This window comes from Phycodurus eques, chromosome 16 (genome assembly GCF_024500275.1).
Source record: "Phycodurus eques isolate BA_2022a chromosome 16, UOR_Pequ_1.1, whole genome shotgun sequence".
In the NCBI taxonomy this organism is placed as follows: domain Eukaryota; kingdom Metazoa; phylum Chordata; class Actinopteri; order Syngnathiformes; family Syngnathidae; genus Phycodurus; species Phycodurus eques.
The window spans coordinates 8459881-8486680 of record NC_084540.1 but is presented as its reverse complement, the minus strand read 5'-3'; the positions used below and the strand labels follow the sequence as shown (position 1 = coordinate 8486680).

General features: G+C 43.7%; 1 protein-coding gene across 2 annotated transcripts; it reads left to right on the top strand.

Annotated features, from left to right (window-relative positions):
* Window positions 1-106: 106 nt before the first annotated feature.
* ilf3b (interleukin enhancer binding factor 3b) lies at window positions 107-26616 on the top strand. 2 transcript variants are annotated; one of them, XM_061699586.1, is made up of 18 exons: window positions 107-162; window positions 1051-1101; window positions 1193-1404; window positions 1496-1670; window positions 3192-3339; window positions 5033-5124; window positions 6832-6927; window positions 14454-14565; window positions 15823-15920; window positions 17086-17194; window positions 17313-17426; window positions 19085-19290; window positions 19538-19714; window positions 20679-20960; window positions 21048-21174; window positions 21449-21493; window positions 23225-23635; window positions 23759-26616. In XM_061699586.1, exons 2-18 carry the CDS (start codon window positions 1099-1101, stop codon window positions 23890-23892), a joined length of 2541 nt encoding a protein of 846 aa, XP_061555570.1. In that variant the 5' UTR covers window positions 107-162; window positions 1051-1098; the 3' UTR covers window positions 23893-26616. The 2 variants fall into 2 exon arrangements, with proteins under 2 accessions (XP_061555570.1, XP_061555571.1); XM_061699587.1 differs by lacking the exons at window positions 23225-23635; window positions 23759-26616 and adding an exon at window positions 22032-23156.
* The last annotated feature ends 184 nt before the right edge of the window (window positions 26617-26800 follow it).

Sequence of the window (26800 nt, the reverse complement as noted above, 5' to 3'; positions counted from 1 at the left end):
AACATGACGACGACTATGTCATACTGAATGTGTTTTTCTATTGGCTGGAGAAAAGAATCGACCAACTAGAGTCCAATCAAAAATAAAGTGGGCGTAACCAAATTGACGACGATCTTTCTTCTGAAACAGAGTTGTGTGCACTCTGCAGAGGAAACGACCGAGGTGAGTAAAATGACGAATATAAACGTTAGCATGTGCACGAAAAATAATACGTTATTGTTGAGTTGCGTCCGCTAGTAAACCCGACGGAATATATTCACATATTCTTACGTGAACGACTTTGCTCGCTAATAAAAGGGTTTTCTTCGTGGTGAGGCTAAGCTAACACGTTCATTGAAAAATGGTGCATTTGGGTGCCATTTTGTCGTGCTGCTTTATGTTTGATAGCCTAATGTGAATTAATTTATGTCCCTTTATTTGGGACAAATCAGTGATGTCGGTGTACATGCTCGTAACCATTGTAACTCAGTGAGCACATCGACGAACAATGTGCTAGCTGTATTCTTGTGATGGTGTGCTAGCGAACGTTAGCAGCCATCGCCATCACTGGTGCTGAATTAAAATGGCGTCGCCTTTTAAACTTGACCAAATGAGATTGTGGGGACGCACTTTCAATTGTCCCCCCCGGCCGTCAGATGTGAAGGATACTAACGGATAAATGTGTTGGATGTATTAATCCCTATCACGCGATTTAGCGATTGTTTCGTGTTTGGCGGCGCTTGGTGCTAGGTTGTTGAATATAACCTTTCTACTGCTTATTGTTGGGACGATTACCCCATTTTATTTGAAGCACCTACAGCATAAATCACGAGCCACTTCAACACCCATTGCGTCTTTGATAGGCAGCAATCGTAGGTGTTAATGCACTATTGGTCTTTTATTGATAAATATTAGAGCAGTATCAGCGTAGTATAACTTTGTTGTTAACCCTACTGGGAACTACATTTCTATGTTAAACAAAGACTGAATGGTTCACAATGCAATTTCATCAGTGTGAGTTCTAAATGACGTTGAAGAAAACTAATAACTTTATTTTTCTACACTTTACAGATAAGAGACCACTGCTCCTAAAATAGTGTCCCTGTTTCTGGAATTAAGATGGTAATCACTGACTTTGTTTCTACCTTAAACAAATCTGAACTTTCTCTGGTAGTTATCTTACAATAATACGTCTGCTTCTTTTTACCCACAGGCCCCTCCATTGCGGCACCGTTCCTTGCGTGTTTTTTTGCACGACGACCGCCACGTCATGGCCAAACATTCTGCCATCTACCCTTCTCAGGAAGAACTGGAGAATGTGCAAAACATGGTGTCCCACACCGAACGAGCCCTGAAGGCGGTCTCAGACTGGCTGGATAAACAAGAGAAGTGTGACGGTAATGGTGCAGATGTTGATAAGGAGAGGTGAGTGTCGACTGATTTACTTACATATTTGAAACGAAAAACTTATTGAAGGATTTAATGCCTACTTACGCTCGTCTTTCCCATGTTGCAGTGAGCACAAAGAACAGGTCACACGTACCCTTCGTGGTGTGATGAGGGTGGGCTTGGTGGCCAAGGGCCTTCTCCTGAAGGGAGATCTGGACCTTGAGCTGGTGCTCCTCTGTAAGGACAAGCCAACCGTCACTTTGCTAAAGAAGGTGGCCGACAACCTGGTTACACAGCTTAAGGTGAGAGCAGATCTTAATTTGTTTGAAAATCTTAAAAGTGAGAGCTGATTAATTTGTTTACAAAAAACAAATCCCTGTTCACATAGTCATACAAGTATGACTGTAAATACTAATTAATATTTTTGCTTGAGTTTATGTTAATTTAACAGCAACAAGAATGCTTGTTCCCGGGTCTCAACCAAAACAGTAATTTTGAACACCCTGTGCTTGAATGTGTGTTTGATCTGTGATACTAGTGCAGAGGTGAATAAGTGCTAGAGAAGTATTTTAAGCACAAACACAACAAAAAAGGCCCCATTGCCAGTCATTTATCCCCGGTTTGGTATGTTTTTGGTAAGTGTTCTGTGCATGAATAGAACAAATATTAGTTCAAAAATTATCTCTTTACTTTGCTTGACAGCAAAAACTGCATTTTGTTGTATACGGAATAGCATCACTTATTTCCAGTTAACCATGATTTCAACAACTCTGATTGTAAACTGCTTCTTAATCCTTGACTACTTTTATACATAGGACAATACAGTAGTATTATTTAAAAATAATAATATTGCTTGTGTAACAGTTACCTGCACCCCACTCTGCAGTCATGACCAATCGACACACGCTTAATCCAGCTGTTACTTGGGTTGGGCGTTTTCATTAAGTGACCAAACCACACATCTTCAACCACAGAAAAGGGCTGCAAATCTTTTTAACACCTAGCGTATCTGGATATGAAAGCAGGAGAAGTCCTATTGCTTGTGGTTCCTTTTTAAGTACAAGGCATGTTTCAACCAATGCTTGCAATTGGTAAAATGTTTGTCATGGGTTTTCCACTCCCACTGTATTCATAGGTGAAACCGAAATTAATCCACACCCGGAGAGTTAAATGAAGCTGGTGTTGCTTCAAATTTTCGTCACACTTTAGCACATCCATGAGCTGCACTTTGATGCCTGATACAGTCCATAAGGATTTATTGTACCCTGCACAGCATACCGAACAAGTACCGTCCCATTCCTGTTAGATTAATGTTGTTGTCTACACTGAATGCGCATGTCCTGCATTTTTAAATACTTTTTAAAAAAAAAAAAAAAATTGTTTTGTTTTTTTTGCGTTTGAACAGAAACACTGCTGTTATTTTCAAAAACTTTCTTTTGAGACTAGTTTTCAGGTATTTGCAGTATGCAATACTACTATTCAAAGGAGGCCTCAAAAATACAACCTCTCGTGCACTTCTGTGCTGTTCATGTGTATTGAGTTTTAATCAGCCACATCTGATGAAAGCATTCCTTGCTCAAGGTTACCTTATCTGGATTTGGTGGGGTGTTGTATGAGGGGCCTCTGTCCTGTGGAAACCCCTTTATTTATTTATTTAAACTCACTCAGATATGTACTGCTAGCTCTGTGTTTATCAGAGCATACACGTGATGGGCCTACAGACTTATGGGTTACAAAGAAGTCACACGGGCTGAATGATATGAACACAAGAAATAAAGTGAGCCATATGGTTAACAAGTGAAATGTCATTATCTCTCTTGTAGGTCGTCACAGAAGACCAGTATGTTGTGAGTCAACACCTCCGAGAGGCCTGTATTATTATCAAGAACACAAAGGAGCCCCCTCTCACCCTCACCATTCACCTGACGTCCCCATTGGTTCGTGAGGATATGGAGAAGGCTGCTGCTGGCGGTAAGTGCCACAATATTGCAGTGTTTTTTTTTTTTTTTTTTTTTTTTTTTTTTTTTTTTTTTTTAGTGGTACCCCTACACCCCCAGCTGGGAGGCCATGCAGACACGATAGATATTGTTTATTGGGCCTTCAATGGAGCTAGGGGACAAGAATGCACTGTCACATAATGAAACTGTGCTATACTTATAGCTCTGTAGACACTCTCATAGTTCCATGTAATGTAATTGTACATTTTTGATGGCCCAATATACAGTATAGGGAAGGTAGCTTTCCTGAGTGCTGAAGACATGGATTTGTCTTCCCTCACTATGGTCAAGGTCACTAAAGAAATGAAGGCTTACTGAGAATTTAAACAAACACAAAAAGAGACCACTTTGTTTGCATGTGTTTTATCATCCATGAACGGTTTGCATTGCAGCAAAAATGAGTAGCACAAGGTATTGTGAAACTGTCGTTGGTTGGTTGGTTAACCCAGCGGTGGGCTTTTGACTGCAGTGTTTCACCGAGCTGTTTCACAGAGCTTTGAGTTGCAGATAAGGACAAAAAATGATGTATTCCGCATGCAGCCCCTGAAGATCTATGTGGTCTTTACCTTGTTTTGTATACTTAAAATAATCTTAAATTTAGTTTTGCAGCAATCAAGTTAAATTTATCAACAGGTTTAAACTTCAAATAATTCCATGTTTCCACCAAGCGGTAATTTTCCCTTTAGTATGGTTTGGAGTAGGCTATCCCTGATCCATCTTGCAGGGTGTTTAGGCGGGATGGGCTCAAGTAAATAGTGTGACATCACAGCATACCAACAAGACAGCGTGTAACTCACCAATGAAAAAACACAAAAATAAATGCAGTACATGACTTTGAATCCTCCTTTCATAAGTGAGTATAATTATTTTTTTGTAAATGCCGCCTCCTTTTGTTTTCTTGACATTCAATTTATTCATGGTAACACCGAAGACGCCAAAGTGTTAATTTTTAATTTATCAACAGAGAGCATTTTCTGAATTGTAAAGTGAAAACTATAAGTCCATACCATACGGATTGAACCATCACCGTTTGGTGGAAATGAGGATAAAGATGTCAGGAAGTGCTGTATGTACCATGGCCTCTTCTGCAACCGTGTGCTGATGGTGACCCCCAGTTTGGGTCTTTGTTAGCCATCAATTTTGCTGCAGTGCAGACTTGTTTTGATACCCACCTTTTGTGTACCTGATAACATGTACCTGTGGTTCCAATTCTGATTCTCTCTGTCAAGCCTTCTAGTTTGTCAATTTTAGGGACGCTGGACCTTTGACCAACTGGCCGCTCTCTGTCTCGGAAGGGGCAAAGTGCAGTGTACCCAGTATTGGGGCAAAGGGGAGGGGCTCTTCCTCCTGTCAATCTCAGAAAAAGCCCAACACTGATGCAACTGTGGAGAAGCAACCTCCCCGTACGCATTTTAATTTGTAAATGCCAATTTACTTCACTTTACTGTTGCTAGTTGGTTTTAAGTGGATTTTGTTGCTGCCGTAACATGCAAAGCCATATCAAAGTCGGCGGTTCAGAGAATTTGGTGGTTGTCCAGTAGAGGAGTCGCCCTCCCCTTACCTCTTCTGCCTGTGGTTTGGGAAAGCTGCCTGTGTTCCCCCTGGCCGGATGACAGAACTCCCCTTGGTCAAACTGTACCTTGTCTTCTTATTCCACCTGCCAATAGAAACGCTATCAGTCAACGATCCCCCGGATGCTCTGGACAGGCAGAAATGCATAACTGCCTTGGCGTCTCTTCGCCACGCTAAGTGGTTCCAGGTTTGGATCTTGTCTTTATTTGTCTATAAAACAGAAGTAGTTTAAAGTTTGATTGATATGCTCTTTTGTCTTTGTGTTTCATTTGGCGTGTGTATTTATCTTTAATGCCTCTTATGGAGTGTATTTCCTGGAGTAATTACTTGAAACCTTTTCCATTACAGTGTTCTCAAGTTAGTTACTTGTTCAACTGCAGGGCTATTTCAGTTCTATTTTTAATTTCACAGCTGTTTACTTGTCTGCATTCATTTGGCTGAAAAGTAACTTAACTCAGTTAAGCAAAAATACATGGGCATTTGGGACTAACCAGGTATCCAGGTGCAATATTTCTATAATACCAGTGTTGACGTTAGTAGTAGTACAACTAGTTGTCCTCCCGTGTATTGAATCGATCGCATCTGGACTGTTCTGGTTCTCTTACAAGACGTTTGACCTTTCATCCGAGCAAGCTCCATCAGTTGATGCAACAGGTTAGGTAGGACAACACGAGCCTATGTTTTTTGGTGTGGAAACCAAACTACTTATCCTCTAAGGTAGAGGCATGCCTCAAACCGTAAATGGTATCACCCTTTTGGGGGTGGTTTTTGGTGCCTCCACCTTGGAGGATAAATTGCTGGGCTTCCAAACCCAAAACTCAGGCGAAAGCAGCTGTCCTAACTAGCCTTGTTGCATGAACTGTTGAAGCTTGCTCGGATGAAAGGCGAAACATCTAAGACAACCAGAACAGTTCTGTTGATTATGGATTCAATGCCCTAAGAATGAAATGCCCTGGATGAATGAGAATATCCACAGGCACAAGTTGTCAAACGAACAAGAGCTAGTTAACATAGCCTTTTTGAAGAGAAAGTACGCTTTGTGCTGTGTAAAAGTCACACAGTCATATCTACCATATGTAATATTTCCAATATGCAAGCAAAATTACTTTCTCTTAAACCTTTCTCATTTGTTTAAATTTGTATTGACGAGCACTTCTCAGTGCTCATTAACAAGTATGAATGGCACACCTATGCCAAAAAGCCTGGTTTTTAATCAGCATATGGAGGTCTTTTTTGCCAGGTGGATAGATCAGCACATTTTAGAAAAATTTATTTGCGCACAGGAAATATGGCATACGGAAGATCTGCATAGTGTAGGTTGGTTGAATGTAGATAATATTGTGTGTGTGGTCATTTTAATAGTGCTTCATTACTGCAGCCATTTTAGCCTCATCTTTCCTTGCTCTATGTTCATGTTGCAGTGTGCCACAAATCCATCAGGAATATTGCACCTTGAGTACTGTTCTATTGTGTGTGTGTGTGTGTGTGTGTGTGTGTTAAACTTTCACTGACTATAGCATTACCCCATTGACAAAACATGCAGTCTTCCGATTTCTTTAAAATGGTTCACTCGGCTCTCTCATTCAAAGCTTGGATTATGTTGGAATCATCTTTGTTGATATTCGATTTGAATGTTTTATGCTTGAGTCACAATGCGAGCAATACCATTGTCAGTAGACTCATCACTCAAACCTGGGTATGGGTCATTACATGTTTTCACTTTGCCTTAAAACATTTCCACAGTGAATACGCTAAGGTCTTATAGTCTGTGTGGCTTCATTTTCAAACTTAATTTCATTTTTAATGTATTATTGTTTCATAGCTCCCTGTCATCACTCCTATTTGACTCAATTTGCTTGTCACCCCGTGCCCCCCTCCTTTATTGTGTCCTTAGGCCAGAGCTAACGGGCTGCGCTCCTGTGTAATCGTCATTCGGGTTCTAAGAGACCTGTGTGCCCGCATCCCCACATGGACTCCACTTGGTGGCTGGGTGAGTTTTTAGCCTCTGAATAACTGTAATATGATCGGACTTTTGGAAGCCACAAAATAAGATGGCAGAATTTTTGTCCAATATCAAATGTAATACTGCCACTCAAAGACCCCTAATGATGACGACAAACAATGGACTTCGTTTTCCCTTGCCTGGACGCGGGTCACCGGGGCCCCCCACTGGAGCCAGGCCTGGTGGTGGGGCTCGAAGGCGAGCGCCTGGTGGCTGGGCCTGCACCCATGGGGCCCGGCCGGGGAGAGCCCGAAAGGGTAACGTGGGTCCCCCTTCACTTGGGCTCACCACCTGTTGGAGGTGCCATAGGGGTCGGGTGCAGTGTGAGCTGGGCGTTGGCCGAAGGCGGGGACCTTGGCGATCCGATCCCCGGCTACAGAAGCTGGCTCTTGGGACGTGGAATGTCACCTCTCTGGCAGGGAAGGAGCCCGAGCTGGTGTGTGAGGTCGAGAAGTTCCGACTAGATATAGTCGGGCTCGCCTCCAAGCACAGCTTGGGCTCTGGTACCAGTCCTCTCGAGAGGGGTTGGACTCTCTTCCACTCTGGAGTTGCCCATGGTGACAGGCGCCGAGCAGGTGGGGGTATACTTATTGCCCCCCAGCTCGGCGCCTGTACGTTGGGGTTCACCCCGGTGGACGAGAGGGTAGCCTCCCTCCGCCTTCGGGTGAAGGGACGGGTCCTGACTGTTCAGAGTACCCACCCTTTTTGGAGTCCTTGGAGGGGGTGCTGGAGAGCGCTCCCGCTGGGGACTCCATTGTTCTGTTGGGGGACTTCAATGTTCACGTGGGCAATGACAGTGAGACCTGGAAGGGCGTGATTGGGAGGAACGGCCCCCCCGATCAGAACCTGAGTGGTGTTCTGTTATTGGACTTCTGTGCTCGTCACGGATTGTCCATAACGAACACCATGTTCAAGCATAAGGGTGTCCACACGTGCACTTGACACCAGGACACCCTAGGTCGCAGTTCGATGATCGACTATGTGGTCGTGTCATCGGACTTGCGGCCGCATGTCTTGGACAATCTGGTGAAGAGAGGGGCGGAGCTGTCAACTGATCACCACCTGGTGGTGAGTTGGCTCCGATGGTGGGGGAAGATGCCGGTCCGACGTGGCAGGCCCAAACGTATTGTGAGGGTCTGCTGGGAACGTCTGGCAGAATCCCCTGTCAGAAGGAGTTTCAACTCCCACCTCCGACAGAACTTTGCTCATGTTCCGGGGGAGGCGGGGGACATCGAGTCCGAATGGACCATGTTCCACGCCTCCATTGCTGAGGCGGCCGACCGGAGCTGTGGCCGTAAGGTGGTCTGTGCCTGTCGTGGCGGCAATCCCTGAACCCGTTGGTGGACACCAACGGTGAGGGATGCCGTCAAGCTGAAGAAGGAGTCCGATTGGGCCTTTTTGGCCTGTGGGACTCCTGAGGCAGCTGATGGGTACCGGCTGGCCATGCGGAATGCAGCTCTGGTGGTCGCTGAAGCAAAAACTCTGGTGTGGGAGGAGTTCGGTGAGGCCATGGAGAAAGCCTTCCGGGCGGCTTCGAGGAAATTCTGGTCCACCATCCGACGTCTCAGGAGAGGAAAGCAGTGCACCACCAACACTGTGTATAGTGGGGATGGGGCACTGCTGACCTCGACTCGGGACGTTGTGAGTCGGTGGGGAGAATACTTCGAAGACCTCCTCAATTTCACCGACACGCCCATGAGGAAGCAGAGTGTGGGTTCTCTGAGGCGGGCTCTCCTATCTCTGGGTTTGAGGTCACCGAGGTAGTTAAAAAGCTCCTCGGTGGCAGGGCCCCGGGGGTGGATGAGATTCGCCCGGAGTTCCTTAAGGCTCTGGATGTTGTGGGGCTGTCCTGGTTGACACGCCTCTGCAACATCGCGTGGACATCGGGGAAAGTGCCTCTGGATTGGCAGACTGGGGTGGTGGTCCCCCTTTTTAAGAAGGGGGACCGGAGGGTGTGTTCCAACTACAGGGGGATCACACTGCTCAACCTCCCTGGGAAGGTCTATTCAGGGGTGCTGGAGAGGAGGGTCCGTCGGGAAGTCGAATCTCAGATTCAGGAGGAGCAGTGTGGTTTTCGTCCTGGCCGTGGAACAGTGGACCAGCTCTACACCCTCGGCAGGGTCCTCGAGGGTGCATGGGAGTTCGCCCAACCAGTCGACATGTGTTTTGTGGACTTGGAGAAGGCGTTCGACCGTGTCCCTCGGGGAGTCCTGTGGAGGGTGCTTCGGGATTATGGGGTACCGAACTCCCTGATACGGGCTGAGTCAGAGTTTGGTCCGCATATCCGGCAGTAAGTCGGACTCGTTCCCGGTGAGGGTTGGACTCCGCCAAGGCTGCCCTTTGTCGCCGATTCTGTTCATTATGGACAGAATTTCTAGGCGCAGCCAAGGTGTAGAGGGTGTCCGGTTTGGTGGCCTCAGTATTGCATCTCTGCTTTTTGCTGATGATGTGGTTCTGTTGGCTTCATCAAGCCGTGAGCTCCAACTCTCACTGGAGCAGTTCGCAGCCGAGTATGAAGCGCCTGGGATGAGAATCAGCACCTCCAAAACTGAGACCATGGTCCTCAGTCGGAAAAGGGTGGCATGCCCTCTCCAGGTCGGGGATGAGATCCTGCCCCAAGTGGAGGAGTTCAAGTATCTTGGGGTCTTGTTCACGAGTGAGGGAAGAATGGAACGGGAGATCGACAGACGGATCGGTGCAGCGTCTGCAGTGATGCGGACTTTGTATCGGTCCGTTGTGGTAAAGAAGGAGCTAAGGCGAAGCTCTCAATTTACCGGTCGATCTTGGTTCCTACCCTCACCTATGGTCATGAGCTGTGGGTCGTGACCGAAAGAACAAGATCCCGGATACAAGCGGCCGAAATGAGTTTCCTCCGCAGGGTGTCCGGGCTCTCCCTTAGAGATAGGGTGAGAAGCTCGGTCATCCGGGAGGATCTCAGAGTAGAGCCGCTGCTCCTCCGCATTGAGAGGAGCCAGATGAGGTGGCTGGGGCATCTGATTCGGATGCCTCCCGGACGCCTCCCTGGTGAGGTGTTCCGGGCACGTCCCACCGGGAGGAGACCCCGGGGACGACCCAGGACACGCTGGAGAGACTACGTCCTTCGGCTGGCCTGGGAACGCCTCGGGATCCCCCTGGAAGAGCTGGATGAAGTGGCTGGGGAGAGGGAAGTCTGGGCGTCCCTGCTAAAGCTACTGCCCCCGCGACCCGACCCGGATAAGCGGTAGAAAATGGATGGATGGATGGATGCTGCCACTTTTGAAGGGATATCAGGGATTTCAGATGAATAGTTTTAACTGTATGTGGGCTCAAAGTGCAGCTCAAAGAAGTGGAAAAAAATCCATCCATCTTTACCAGTTATCTTCACTCGAGTCACGGGTGAGCAAGAGCCTGTCCCAGCTTACTTTGAATAATAGCTGTAAAATCTAAAACATGTCCAACTCTGGCAGGGTGGAAAGACAAAAATTTAAAGCAGCACTGACTTCAGTCAAATCTCCATTGTGTATAAATTTTGGTGCCACTGTTGAGTACAATGATTAGGGAGTGAAAACAGTAGACACATTTTACTGTCTGCAAATGTTCCATACTTAAAATTAAACAAGCAATATGATTAGGCATCTTCAGTGTCAGCATCTTGGTATAGTGTGATGTTTCTTTGACACAGGACAGTCAAACGACTTTGAAAAGGAAACCAGTGAAGCAAGTGTCGATCGAGAATACTTTTGAACATACCTACCTCGTTACATAAATCAAACACAAGAAAACGTGTGCGGTGGGAGCATATATTGCTAGTTTTGCAACCCTTTTCTTTGGTCGGAGATATGGGGTTTGGTCACTTAATGAAAACGCTCAACCCACCTTAGACTTTACACCGATTTTATCGGCCTGATCGGTATCGGCTGATATTTAGCATTTTATGCTGATCGGCTTTGTCATAATTTGCCAATCCGATCGATGACGTCCTTGATCGGCTCTGCAAAAGACATTTACTCCGCGTCGCTGCGTGCACAGTATATTTAAATCCAAAAGCTAGTTTATTTTTAGCCTTGTCACGTGTCTTTTGACGTAGTACTGTAAATATCTGACGGCCAACTAAGTTATTTAAAAAATAAAAGTCGGCGGTGTGGAACAGACAACACGTCTGAGACAGACAACACGTCATGCCCGGATCGGACTAAAAGACAAATCTGCTCTTTCACGATTGCACTGTCAGACTACTGCAATAAAATCTTGTATTCCGATACCAGCGCATCCCGTTTTTTATGATCATTGGGGTTTATCTTGTCAACTCAAATGCGACCAGATACACTCGTTACCGTGGCGACGACAACAAGAGTGGAGCGCGTCGACTTTGTATTAGAAGGACAAAATGTGGGAAAATGTGTGTATGTGGCGAGGACGTTCGTTTAAGGCTTGCTTGAGGTATATTCACGTACTTTTAATACGATACGGCTCACAAGCAGGCAACAAAAACGATATGTAGCCTAGCAAGCTAGCGATAACGGTTGTACGTAAACATGCCGCCGTTCTGTCGAATCATGGTCTAAAGCTTCGGTGTGGGTGAAGTAATTTAATTAAAAATAATTTAATTACAGTAAGTAATTAAGTTAAATTACAGTAAGTAATTAAATTACTATTATTATTTCTGTCATGTAATGTTGGTTTGACCTAACTGATTAGAATACACGATCTGACTAGAGCAGTGATTTCCAACCTTTATGGAGCCAAGGAACATAATTTTACAATTGAAAAATCTCACGGCACACCAACAAACAAATATGTCACAAAAAGTGGATACATTAATTACTGTATTTACTTCCTTCCATCGAATAGAAGACATTTCATTTGTTCTGTCTGTCACTATGCATCACTGGCATAAATAGAGGAACAAAGATACATTATTTATTATAAATATATATATTTTTTAGCAATTAAGTACACAACTGTATACAGTAAATGAACAGGTCATTTAAATAGACACATTCCTCCATCTTGTGATCGGATCGGTGATCGGTGTTTTTTAAACACGGTGATCGGCCCCAAAAATCCTGATCGCGTAAAGCCTAACCCACATTATGTTTGTGCCCTGCCATAGATATTTCAGTGAATTCTTTACCTCTTTGACTGTAAAAGTGTTTTTTTTTGCCTAAATTGGTTTTAATTTAATATTTTACAGTATTGTATCATCACCTGTATTTAAGTAGTCAGGGAATAAGAAACAGTTACCCATTGAAAGTGTTCTTTACTAACCGTTAACGTAAATCAGTGTTACGCGGTATACAATTGATACTGAATTATTATTTTTTCACTGCAACCATACCGAACCGTGGCCCAAAAACAGAGGTTTGGACTGTCGCGTCGGTTATCAGAAACACTTACAAACATGGCATATATTACTCAAATACGTTTTCTCTACTCTTTGGGAACAACCTCTACTGCATCTTAGTAAGGGACCTTCTCTGCCTCTTAATTATGCTGTACCTACATCCAGTAGCGCTCAGTGCAGCCCAGCATTTTGTGGTACTACACGCAGGGCGCAAATCTAGTCCTGATCCGATCTTTGAGATTGGAAATCGGTCCAATGTCAGCAAAAAAAAAAACCACGCGTATCTGAGTTGGAATGGATCTAAAATCTCATATTTTACCACTCTTATACAAGCCGTCCATTCCATGCTCCGCTACAGCACTTTTATCCAGCAGTGCCCGGAAGGCACGAAGAGCACAGATGAGCACAACAGATTGCTAAGGTGCTAACATAATAGCAAGGAGTAAGAGTGAATGTGCTCACTTAGTCGTTTATTGACACTCCAGTTGAAGTTCACTGTAATACTTAACAGACATAACAAAAGAATTACACATATTGAATGTTCAAATACATCACAGACGTTGTTTCTTTCTTTGTATTTGTTCACAAAAATCACTAGCTCATACCTAACACACAATGAATGAAAACACCATTACGAAAATTAGCATTGATCTTGTGACACTTGTATCCCTCAAACACATGAATATTGGTACACAAACACTGTATAAACACATACAGACAGGCAGTATAACAATACTCTCTGGCATATATTCTTCAAACTCTGTTAAAACGACTTAAATAACAATATTTGATCGTGAGTACTTACACACAATAACAAAGAAAGTATATCTTATTGCATGCACCACACTACCGCTCAGAGGTCAAGACGTCCACAGCAGGAAGAGCAATCCGAACAAGGCACACACAGAGACAGCTGAGCACCTCGAGCCTCACTACACGATTACTATCTGCCATTGCATTGGCAATAAAACCAAACCCTGGTTGCATCAAGTTCAAAAGTGTATTTCTGCATATGTGGAGAAAGCAAATGCTGTTCCCACCATATACTGACAGTAAAAAAATAAATAAATACTGAATTGCACTATTTTGCAATTTAAAAGTATACTTATTTATTTAAGTTTTTTTTCCATAGCGTTCTATCCATCCATCCATTTTCTGAGCCGCTTCTCCTCACTAGGGTCGCGGGAGTGCTGGAGCCTATCCCAGCTGCCATCGGGCAGGAGGCTGGGTACACCCTGAACTGGTTGCCAGCCAATCGCAGGGCACATACAAACAAACAACCCATTCGCACTCACAGTCACACCTACGGGCAATTTAGAGTCTCCAATTAATGCATGTTTTTGGGATGTGGGAGGAAACCGGAGTGCCCGGAGAAAACCCACAAAGGCACGGGGAGAACATGCAAACTCCACACAGGCCGGGCCGGGGATTGAACCCGTGTCCTCAGAACTGTGAGGCTGACGCTCTAACCAGTCGCCCACCATGCCGCCCGTAGCGTTCTAATTAACTTTATTTAATCTATTCAAATGTAGAATATGTTTTAAGTTAAGCAGTGGTTGTGTTGCAACTTAAATGTTTGTTATTGGGGTTTTTTTTTTTAAGTTATTGTCAGAATTTTCAAATTTTTATTTTATTCAACTGTAGTACATTCTTATTTTTAAAGTTGCTTGATGGAACCTGTTGATTTTCAATAAATGGCTCATACCTACGGTTGCTGATTATAGTTCTTTTTGAGTAATATCAGTTGATCAAGCCTTTTGTAACATTCCATACTATACAATAAGTAAAATATGTATCACTATTGCTGATATCGGATTGGACCGGTATCGGTCATAACTCAAGGCTGCAATATCGATCTCGAATTAGAAGTGAAAAAGTTGAGTCGGGACATCCCTAGTCTCTAAATGTGTGGGGAGTGTGGTTCTAGACCAATTTGATATGTAGACATCTCTTGTTATTTGAGGCTACATTAACAAAGTTGAATTGAATTAAATTTGAACTTGCCTGTATACTGTAAAAAAGAAGAAAAAACCCACACACAATAGCAATACAGCAAGTGTAAGCAAGTGTATATACCAACACTGCAGTTTCATAATAGTTTGAGGCTAAAACTGAGCTCTGTTGACAGTTTTTATCCAGCACTGTATGTCTGTTTAATTAAGATGCTTAACAATGGTCTTCTGCTGTGTAGCCACTGGAACTGATCTGTGAGAAAGCCATTGGCACAGGAAACAGGCCCATGATGGCAGGAGAAGCTCTGCGCAGAGTCTTAGAATGTCTGGCTTCAGGAATCCTGATGCCAGGTAAGTTTGTGTATACGTACCGTATTTTCCGCACTGTAAGGCGCACTTAAAATCCTTTTAATTTTCTCAAAAATCGACTGTGCGGCTTTTAACCCGGTGTGCCTTATGTGTGCACTGACTTCCAAAATCTGTGAAAATGTTGTGCAAATTTGGTACGCGCTCCGCTTCATTGACTGTCGGACCATTTCCCGCCGACATAGGGACGTAATACTACACTACGTGCGCTGGCAGCGATAAACCAATTAGAGAACATTACGTAAAGCCACGTACAGTACGTACGCTTACCTCCGCCACGCCTCCGGTAGGTATACTGTACTAGCTAAACAACATTTGTTTGGCTAAGGACCCCCGAAAATGGCATAAGCGAAGAGACAGCCTGTAGTTTCAATTGGACCTCGTAAGCGTATCAGTTACGCGGTTATGAATGGGAATAGAGCAGCCGCGAGAGAATTCAAAATCAAGCACAAGAACAGCCGGGAGAAGCGTCTCTACAGTCACCATTCGACTGAAGGCAATAACGATAGCACAAGACATGAAGATCGAACACTTTCAAGGAGGTCCGTCTTGGTGCTTTTGTTTTATGAAAAGGCGCCATCTCGCCATCCGCACAAGGACCACCATGGCGCAGCAACTGCCAGCAAACCCCAACCTCTGGACATTGGTGTAAACAGGGCGTTCAAAGTGAAGTTGCGAGCGGCGTGGGAGCGATGGATGAGAGATGGCGAACACACCTTTACTAAGACTGAGAGGCAGCGAGTTACGCCACCATATGTGAATGGATTGTGTATGCCTGGGCTAAGGTATCTGCTTTGACTGTTGTCCGAGCTTTCGCGAAAGCCGGCATCATTGCTGAACAGCCACCCGGCAACGAGACTGACTCTGACGAGTACGAGAGGGAACTTTGCATGTTTGATGGCGAAATTGCCCAGCTGTTCAATTCAGATACAGAAGATGGGGACTTCGATGGATTTGTGACAAAAGATTGCAAAAAAAAAAAAATATTTTTAAATGTGTAGTAGAATAAAGTTCAACCAAACTCCTTGTTTTGCTTCAGTTACCTTGTTTTAGCATGCGCCAAATAATAAGGTGCGCCTTATGTATGGCTTAAGTACAGAAATAGACCCCTTAATTGAGACTTCGCCTTACAATACGGTGTGCCTTATGGTGCGGAAAATATAGTAACTGAATTGTGCCATTTTGCGTGTTTTCAAAAAGGCAAAGGTGGTGATACATTATAGGTTTTCTTTTCTTCGGTAGATGAAGCTGGAATTGCTGATCCATGTGAGAAGGAGCCCACAAATGCTATATCTCACTTGGACTACCAGCAGAGAGAAGACATCACATTGAGTGCACAAGTAAGTAAGGTGCCCTGCCGTGTGAGCACATATTCATATTCTATATGGGTGTTTATTTGATTACAGGCCTTTTTGTGTCCTTGATGTAAAATTTAAAGAAAAATATATATTTAAATAGATTTTTTCAATAACCAGCAGTGGGTGTGCCTAATTATAAATGTCTAAAATTTCATGTTAATATTAGTATATTTTGACCTTTTTTGAGCAGTTTTATGGTGGTATTTTACAGTTTTCACCCTGTCCCTAGCACAGGGTTTGGATATATGAAGCTCTATTGTTCTACTAAAAAATGCTAAAATGGTGTAACTTGTACCATAAATTCCTTAAAATATAATAGAATTAATGATTTCTCATAATCTTCACAAAACATTTCAAATTCTGTCTTTTATTTTTACTAAAATAAGTCTGTCCCTTAAAGTTGCTGTCATGACCGCCACATTGACCATTTTCAGATCAACCAAGTTTATTAAAAAACGTTATTTTAATTCCCTGTGTCATTTTGTCTCGTCACTCAAGCACGATAGGGCAGAGAGAAGTCGGACATTTTGATAACTGGAAGAGTAAGTTTTTTTTCCTGATTTGTGCCCTTAAGTCACATATTTTTATTGCATGTCATTACCAAACGACTTGTGTTAATATGTTTTAAGATTTTCCTGTAAAAACTTGATAATCATATAAAATATTGTACAGGACTAGCTAGCTAAAAGAAAAAAATAAGGTAACTCTACCAGCATAGCATAGTTAGCTAAAAAACTTTGAAATGTCATTACCATCACGTCATTACCATCACAAAATGTATACATTTTTAATCAATATGCCATTGCGGCGGTAATGACATTTCTCGAGCGTATCTGACGAAAAGACCAAATTAAAACAAAAATCTTAAATCAATATATATTGACATGAACAGATTCTGAGTCACAGAAAGATGACAATTAAGGTAAGGTAGGTATATATAGTTTTTGACATTTTATTTTTGAGAAAAACTAAAATCAAAAGTGCCCGAAATCAAATAAACACTCATATATCGCTGGCATTGGGTGGAAATCTCCTATATGCAAATTTGGTCAGTTGTTACAAATGATTGACCAATCTAAATTATTGAAAATAGCCTGCTCTCTTTGGTGATGCAATGATAATGGCTGAACAAACTTTGTGTCTTTAGCATGCCTTAAGACTGTCAGCCTTTGGACAGCTTCACAAAGTGCTTGGAATGGATCCACTTCCTTCTAAGATACCGAAGAAAACTCCTGGACCTCCAATTGATTATATAGGTAAACAACCTCTGTGCACAAGAGTCAGAGGATTATTTTTTCATGTTGAAATACAATTGAATACATAAAAGTGAAATAACAGTTTTTTGTTTTTTTTCCCTAATAATTGTGTGATCAGTGCAAATCCCGCCAAGTACAGCATACGCCCCACCAATGAAACGGCCCATTGAAGAAGAGGAGGGAATTGAAGACAAGAGTCCCAATAAGAAGAAGAAAAAACTGCAGAAGAAATGTAAATTACATTTACCAGAGATTTACATGATATCGTATAAGTGATTAAGTGCAGTCTCTGTAATGTTATACAGTCCCCTCCAAAAGTATTGGTACGGCAAGGTCAATTTTTTATTTATTTTTTGTTATATACTGAAGACATTTGGGTTTTAGATCAAAAGATGAATATGAGACAAAAGCTCAGAATACCAGCTTTTATTTCATGCTATTTACATCTAGATATGAAACAGCTCAGGACAGATCACCTTTTGTTTGAAGCCACCCACTTTTCAAGGGAGCAAAAGTATTAGAACATGTGACTGATGGGTGTTTCTAGTTTCTCAGGTGTTGCCTTTTAGATTGATTGCTTAGACATTAGATAGTGCTTGTTTTTGACTTTGGGTTTCACCTGTGAAAACTGCATATGCTGTTAAGCAAACATGAGTAACAAAGAAGGGAGAAAAGCAAACCATTTTGTAGCTGAGAGGACGGAAAATGGATCAGCGCTATTGCACAAACATTGGGCATAGCCAATACAACAATTTGGAATGTCCTGAAAAAGAAACTACTGGTGTACTGAGCAACAGACATCGAATAGGTCAGCCAAGGGTATCAATAACAGTTGAAGACAGAAACATTGTGAGAGCTGTGAAGAAACACCCAAAGACAACAGTCAGTAAGATCACTGCCAACCTCTACGGGGCAGGGGTGAAGCTATCACAATCCACTGTTCGAAGAAGACTTTGAGAGAAGGAATATACAGGCCATACCATAAGATGCAAACCACTCATCAGCAAAAAGAATCGCAAGGCCAGATTGAATTTGGCAAATAAGTACAGAGATGAGCCATAAATTTTGGAACGAAGTTTTATGGACTGATGAGATTAAAATTAACCTCTACCAAAGTAATGGCATGGCCTAAGAATGGAGAAAGAAAGGATCTGCTTATGATCCAAAACACACAAGCTCATCTGTGAAGCATGGTGGAGGTTATGTCATGGCTTGGACTAGCATGGCTGCTTCTGGAACGGGCTAACTAGTCTTTATTGATGATCTAACTCATGATGGGAGCTGAAGAATGATTTCGGAAGTCTACAAAACCGTTTTGTCTGACAATTTACAGAAAAATGCATCCAAACTAATCGGGAGAAGCTTCATCATGCAACAAGACAATGACCCAAATCATACTTTCAACACAACAAAGTACTTCATCAGGGGGGAAAAGTGGAAGGTCTTAGACTGGCCAAGTCAATCACTGGACCTTAACCCAATAGACCATGCATTTTACCTCCTGAAGAGGCAACTGAAGGGAGAAACCCCCAGAATCAAACTAACTGAAGGAGGCTTGAGTAAAGGCCTGGAAAAGCATTTCAAATGAAGAATGCAACAGTCTGAAGTCAATGGGTTGCAGGCTTGATGCAGTTATTGCAAGTAATTGTTAGGCCACCAAATATTAAATGTTCACTTTAAGTTAACTTAATGTATGTTCCAATAGTTTTGCTCACTTGAAAAAGTGGTTGGCTTCAAACAAAAAGTGCTCTGTCCTGAGTTGAATAAAACTACTACTGTCATCCATATTCTCCTTGATTGAACTTCTATATGTCTTGTACTTCCGTTGTGACTTCATGGTCTTGTTAGACTATAAGTACAAAAAATGTGTCATTGTCCTATTCCTATCAGCTGCAGAGGATAAGTCTGATCCTCCCCAGGCTATGAATGCTTTGATGCGACTCAACCAGCTGAAGCCAGGTCTCCAGTACAAGCTGATATCACAGACCGGCCCGGTTCATGTTCCCGTCTTTACTATGGCTGTAGACGTTGATGGCAAGACCTTTGAGGCTTCCGGTCCATCCAAGCGGACTGCCAAGCTACATGTAGCTGTCAAAGTGAGTCAGCTTTACAGCAAATAACATTTTCAGTTCAGGCTCAGTTGACACAAACTTTTGCTGGCTGATATTGTCTCCACAATGTTTACATAAATCATAATAAAATTACACCTATGACTGTTTTAAATGTGAAAAATAGAAAATGAGACTTCAAAGCCCACTGAATAGTTTGGTTTTTTTACTTTTTATTTATTTATTTTTTGTTGCTTTTTTCTGTACAAACATGCCTTTGTTTAAACATCTCCAGGCGCTGCAAGACATGGGTTTACCCACAGGAGTGGAACTAAAAACTCCAGAGCCTGTAAAAGCTGAAGAAACCGCAGTACCAGTTATTGTGGAGGATGTTAAGCCAGTACTAACAGCCAATGAAGTTGCTCCTATGCCCACAGGAACAGCCAGCGTAGATTCCACTGATCCTGCAGAGGTACAGAACTACTGGGATATATAGAGCTATAGGGATGCACTGACACCGGTGTCTGTATCGGTGATGATACCTGTGTACTCTACTTGGACTGGTAAAAACACTCTGATGCTACGGCACCCAATGGCAGCCTGTCATCGTTGAGAGTGCTGTGTGCAGTTTGGCATATAGCAAATAGTTTTTTGTTTGTTTTTTAAAAGTCACTGTGTGCTTGCTTTAAGGTGTTTATTAACACTCCAGTTGAAGTTTACTGTAAAACTAAACACACAGATAATTGCACATTGTATAGTTAAGCAAACGCATACTTCGTCTTACAAACACAGCTTTGTCGTCGCTTGCTTAATGCTAACACATGATGCAAAACGGCACTGGGCTAACTGATAGCATATGTATCACAGTAAACGACGTAACACCAGATATAAAAATATGATAATATTCACAAGGATATATTCTTCCTACGCTACGAAAAACAAATTATTACTGCAGCTTTGCCGCAACGTTCTTGCATCTTGTCTTTTCATCAAATCTACATGGGTTGTCTATATGCGCGCACCTCACAGTGTTGTATATAATGAAGCTCATACATAAAACACAACAAATTATTTCAATAATTGTAAATTTTAATGTTATAGTTGAGTGTAAATTATGCCATGTTCAATAAGTTTGTTTTTAACAATATTTGGTTGTGTAAAATGTTTTAAATTGGCGTGAAACTTGTGCAATGTTGAATACAAGTTTGTTTTTGAACAGTATTTCATACAAATAAAAGACAATTTGCAAGACAATAGCAATGACAGACAGTAAATCAAGTATCGGTACTCTGTATCAGCAAGTACTCAAATGTAAGTACTTGGACTCATACTTGGTCTGAAAAAAGTGGTATCGGTACATCACTAATTACATGCATGAAGCAGTGATTAATGTGAGTTCTGTCCTCACTAAACTCCTTGCATCTTTTTTGTTGTAGACCACCCGCCAACAGGGACCAATCCTGACCAAACATGGCAAGAACCCGGTGATGGAGCTGAACGAGAAGCGCCGTGGCCTGAAATATGAGCTCATCTCAGAGACTGGTGGCAGCCATGACAAGCGCTTTGTCATGGAGGTCGAGATTGATGGGCAAAAGTTCCAGGGGACCGGATCCAACAAGAAGGTGGCCAAAGCTTATGCAGCACTGGCCGCTTTGGATCAGCTCTTCCCTGAGGGTTCTGTGACTGAAGTTGCTAAAAAGAAAAAGGGACCTCCAATGGTAAGCACTCAGGATAAAAGAAAGTTGATCTCTGTCCTTACTGTAGTCTTGACCCGACAGTGCAAATTGTAATGATTTCCCATTCAGAACAACGAAGGCTATGGCATGATGGGACCTCCTGGCGATACTGGTATCCCCAGAGGCAGAGGGAGAGGAGGACGTGGTCGTGGAAGGGGCAGGGGTTTCAATAACGGAGCGGGCTGTGGCCCAGGAGGTAAAATGCCTTTTTACTACACCAGAAACACACACCTTAGAGCTGAGGTTCTTGACTGGTTCATCAACTTTTATGGAAGTTAAACTATACAATGTAATTTTTCAACATGAACCTTCAAAATAGCAATCTCAATTTTATTTTTAAATGGCAATAACACTGAACAGCCAGTGGAGAATTACTGGCTCAGAGAACCATTAACAGATTATTACACTGCCAGCAGTTACCATTTCTTTTCCATCTGATCAAAATTGACTAATGGTCTGTTACTCAACAGGCTTCGGCACATATGGTTATGGCAACAACTCAATGTCTGGATACAGTAAGTATTCTTCTTCTTTTCCTATTTTGATTGGATTGTTACCGTTACAATGTGAGAAATTAAAGCACCGCTCAGTCTGCCTGCAAGTGTACTGCTGTGTGGTTGGTTCTCTTAGGTCTGCCCAGTACTCACCAAGTCACACACATCACACAACCACCAAGAGAAATCTCTGAGCAAGAAGTATTATCGAGAACTATTTCTTTGGTGATTCCAAGTTGAACGATTTTTTAATTTCTCAGCCTTAAGCCACAGGCCTAAATCTCATTTGCAAATCGCCCCCATTGCCTCCCCATCTTTTTGGCAGCTCGTTCTAGGGACTGACCTTCCCGAGTGTGACAGGAGCAGGGAAATCTTTATTTATTTATTTAAATTATTATTATTATTATTATTTTTTTTTATAAAAGATCATAAGGCACTTTTAATGCAATCTGGCCCAATAAATCCAATTGACTGCTGCTTTTAAGGCAGAACAAATTCCCAATAAGCAAAAACTAATTTTGACATTTCCCTCCTTTCTCTGCCTTGTCTCACTCTTTAGGTGACTTTGTCTCAGACTTCTATGGCTACCAAGAGTTTGAGAAATAGATCTTCCCCTGTCTTTACAAACAAGAAAAAATATAGTAGAGAAGAGAAAAATCACACTTGTGTTCCAGCTGCATCCAGAACTCCCTTCAAGTCCACGACCACAACAGTCAATCCATTCGCAAACCTGGGCGAGATGATCTGCCTCTGCATACATGCAACCATAAGTCACCATCTGTTGTGGATGTATCAAATATCTGGACGTCGACAGGGTGGATTTATTTTAGAAGACGCCTCTTTTGTGAGAGTGGATGAAGGGCTTCACAAAGGGAAGCACTGTAGGAAATAGACACCAAATTTCCTTCTGGACACAGACTGCCTTTTATTTCTGTTTCCATACAGTTGACCAAACAGCACAGAGGAGGAACAGTTTTATATTACACATTCATTTGTGACATCTACAGTGGTTACATTTTCATTGCAAATTAAGGCTAGGTGCACACTGCAGGTCAATTCTGATTTTCCTAATGTGAACAGTACAATTTTGATTTATAATATCCAACCAAGGCCTCTTTCATATATGGTCAATGGATATGTGTATATGACATGAGTGCTGTATGGACGGCCGACGAAGGAGCAGAAAACAGTCTGTGGTGAAAAGAACTATATATATGTTCTTTAGAACTGATGCATATAAGAAAATGTTGGCTCCGGTTGCACAAAGTCCTTGAAATCGCCATCATGAGTCATGAGACCTGCTCGAGGGCCCATATTTACTTCGGTCAACACGGCAGCTCGTGTTTGTGTGCATGCGCAATGTGACGTCCTGGTTTGCGCGCATGCGTGTGACGTCACATACACGTTCCGTCCACAGTAGAAGGCGCAGTTGTTTTATAAAATAAAGTACAACATAAAAAGATCGGATTTACCAAAAAATCCGAATCGGCATCAATGCCCTGCAGTGTGAATGGAGCCTTGATGTAGCTTTTATGGACTATTCAATCATTGCTGCACTGAATGCATGATGCTCCTTTTTTAATAGTTTATCACAAGTACTTCCACTCACAAAATTCCATAATATTCATGTTTTAGGCTTTTTTTCCAATAAATGTGATTTTTATCAATAAATACTTTGTTCTTACTTGGTGTGATGGATTTTTATATGTGGCCAGCTGCTTGTTTAAAATTTCCCATGCTGTTACTTCTCAGATTACTACAACAATGGTGGGGCGAGTGGAGGAAGTGCGCCGTCAGGTGGCCCTTCAGGTGGTACTCCAGCCAACACAGCACAGGGGTCAGCACAAAGCTCCTATGGCTCATACTATGAGAGTGATGGAGCCTACAATACCACGGCTGCTGCTAAGATCCACAAAAAGAAACTCCCTACAAGGGGTGGGAAGTCATCGTTTCAGGTTCCCTTGGGTGTGAATAGTGCATCTATAGGGAGCTACCAGGCCAGCAATGCTTCCGGACAGGGCAACTATAACCAATATGGCCAGGGCTACGGTCAGGCAAAGAAGAATTTTAATCAGGGAGGTGCAAGTGGATACTCTTACAGCACCGCCTACCCGAGCCAGGTGACTGGTGGGGCTGGAGGAAACCAGGACTACAATTATGATGGTGAGTGAAGTCTAATAATTTTAATTCTATTTTGGTCCAGCCATCACAAAAGTGATGCACGGAGTATGTAAATGACTGAACAATTTGTTGCATTTGAGTTTACTTGTGCTTTTCCCTTGGAAGGTTTCACCAACCAGTCCAATTACAACTCGCAGGGTGCCGGAGAAAACCAGGGTTTCAACACCAGCCACACTCCTTACCACAATCCTGGAAGCTACAACAAGGGAGATTCCAGCGGAATTTACCAATATAGATAGACTGAGTTTCTCGTGTGAACCATCAGCTCGCCATTTCCCCCTGCATCTTTGCCTCTAACCTTTTCCGAAGAATGTGATTGATTGGCTTACCTGTGCTCTCAGGCTTCCTCCATGTTTGTTTATGTGCATATTTGGTTCTGTGTTGCCCACGTTCAGGCTGAGTGGTAGCTAAGTTTGGTGGTCAAAGGTTTTATAATCTCAAGCTTGTCTTTTCAGTTATTTTTTGTAATCATAAAACCACTAAGTAAAAAAAAAAAAAAAAAACATGTTACAGGTCTCACATGCGTGGCTCAGACTTTGCTTTTAAGTTGCAAGACAGCTCTGCTTGTAACTACTCTAAGCTTGTAGATATGAGCTTTGCTTTTATTTTTGCCTCATTTTATCCATCCATCCATTTTCTACCGCTTATCCGAGGTCGGGTCGCGGGGGCAGTAGCTTTAGCAGGGACGCCCAGACTTCCCTCTCCCCAGCCACTTCATCCAGCTCCTCCGGGGGGATCCCGAGGCGTTAACACGCCAGCTGAGAGATGTAGCAGCGTGTCCCAGGTCGTCCCCGGGGGTCTCCTCCCGGTGGGACGTGCCCGGAACACCTCACCAGGGAGGTGTCCGGGAGCCATTTGAATCAGATGCCCCAGCCACCTCATCTGGCTCCTCTCAATGCGGAGGAGCAGCGGCTCTACTCTGAGCTCCTCCCAGATGACCGAGCTACTCACCCTATCTATCGGGGAGAGCCCGGACACCCTGCGGCGGAAACTCATTTTGGCTGCTTGTATCCGGGATCTTATTCTTTCGGTCACAATCCACACCTCGTGACCATAGGTGAGGATAGTAACGAAGATCGAGCGGTAAATTGAGAGCTTCGCCTTTCGGCTTAGCTCCTTCTTTACCACAACGGACCGATACAAAGTCCGCATCACTGCAGACGCTGCACCGATCCGCCTGTCGATCTCCCGTTCCAATCTTCCCTCACTCGTGAACAATACCCCAAGATACTTTAACTCCTCCACTTGGGGCAGGATCTCATCCCCGACCTGGAGAGGGCACGCCATCCTTTTCCGACTGATGACCATGGTCTCAGATTTGGAGGTGCTGATTCGCATCCCAGCCGCTTCACACACTGCTGCGAACCGCTCCAGTGAGAGTTGGAGATCACAGCTTGATGAAGCCAACTGAACCACATCATCAGCATAAAGCAGAGATGCAATACTAAGGCCACCAAACCGGGCCTCTGCTGCGCCAAGAAATTCTATCCATAAAAGTTACGAACAGAATCTGTGACAAAGGGCAGCCTTAGCGGAGTCCAACCCTCACCGGAAACGAGTCCGACTTACTGCCGGCAATGCGGACCAAACTCTGACACCGGTCGTACAAGGACCGAACAGCCCGTATCAGGAGGTTCGGTACCCCATACTCCCGAAGCACCCCCCACAGGACTCCCCGAGGGACACGGTCAAACGCCTTCTCCAAATCCACAAAACATATGTAGACTGGTTGGGCGAACTCCCATGCACCCTCGAGGACGCTGCCGAGGGTGTAGAGCTGATCCACTGTTCCACGGCCAGGATGAAAACCACACTGCTCCTCCTGAATCTGAGATTCGACTTCCCGACGGACCTTCCTCTCCAGCACCCCTGAATAGACCTTACCAGGGAGGCTGAGGAGTGTGATCCTCCCTGTTGTTGGAACACACCCCTCTGGTCCTCTTTCTTAAAAAGGGGGACCACCACCCCAGACTGCCAATCCAGAGGCACTGTCCCTGATGATGTTGCAGAGGCGTGTCAACCAGGACAGCCCCACAACATCCAGAGCATTTAGGAACTCCGGGTGAATCGCATCTACCCCCGGGGCCTTACCACCGAGGAGCTTTTTAACCACCGCAGTGACCTCAACCCCAGAGATAGGAGAGCCCGCCCCAGAGACCCCAGACTGCTTCCTCATGTGAAGGCGTGTCGGTGGCATTGAAGAGGTCTTAAAAGTATTCTCCCCACCGACTCACAAAGTCCTGAGACGCCGTATGGTGGACCAGAATTTCCTCAAAGCCGTCCGGAAGTCTTTTTCCATGGCCTCACCCGAACTCCTCCCATGCTGTTTTTGCTTCAGCGACCACCCAAACTGCATTCCGCTTGGCCAGCTGATACCCATCAGCTGCCTCAGGAGTCCCACAGGCTAAAAAAGCCCAATAGGACTCCTCCTTCACTTTGACAGCATTCACCTTATTTTATTTTGCTAATATATTTTAGTAGGAGATTTCTAGAAAATAGCTGGCACGGCAGATGACTGGTTAGCACATCTGCCTCACAGTTCTGAGGACGGGGGTTCAAATCCCGGCCCCGCCTGTGTGGAGTTTGCATGTTCTCCCCATGCCTGGGTGTGGTTTCTCCGGGCACTCCGGTTTCCTCCCACATCCCAAAAACATGCATGGTAGGTTGATTGAAGACTCTAAATTGCCCGTAGGTGTGAATGTGAGTGCGAATGATTGTTTGTATGTGTCCTGCGATTGGCTGGCGACCAGTTCAGGGTGTACCCCGCCTCCCGCCCGAAGATAGCTGGGATAGGCTCCAGCAGCCCATGACCCAAGTGAGGATAAGCGGTCGAAGAAAATGGATGGATGGGTTGCTAGAAAATACACACGTGAATGCTTCAAGTAGCTTTTGATTTTGTGGATATTTTTCTTGTCAATGTATGTAACCACGTGTCTTTGTATTGATAAATGGGTTATTTAGAACTTCTGTGTCAGTTTTTCCTTCACCACTTTTGGGAATTACAATAATTGAAAAGTCTTAAGTTTTGAGCGTAAAATGCCCCCCCCCCCCCCCCCCCCCCCAAAAAAAAACAAGAGGTTACTTGTGAACCTAGTACACGAAACACTGTACCTCACTTACTCTAGTGCAGTTCAACACTGTAAACTG

Excerpts from the sequence above, each read along its gene's own strand:
- ilf3b (XM_061699586.1), top strand. Across the intron at positions 17,427-19,084 it reads GAAAAAACTGCAGAAGAAAT|CTGCAGAGGATAAGTCTGAT; the intron begins GTAAATTACATT and ends TATTCCTATCAG. Across the intron at positions 20,961-21,047 it reads AGAAAAAGGGACCTCCAATG|AACAACGAAGGCTATGGCAT; the intron begins GTAAGCACTCAG and ends TTTCCCATTCAG.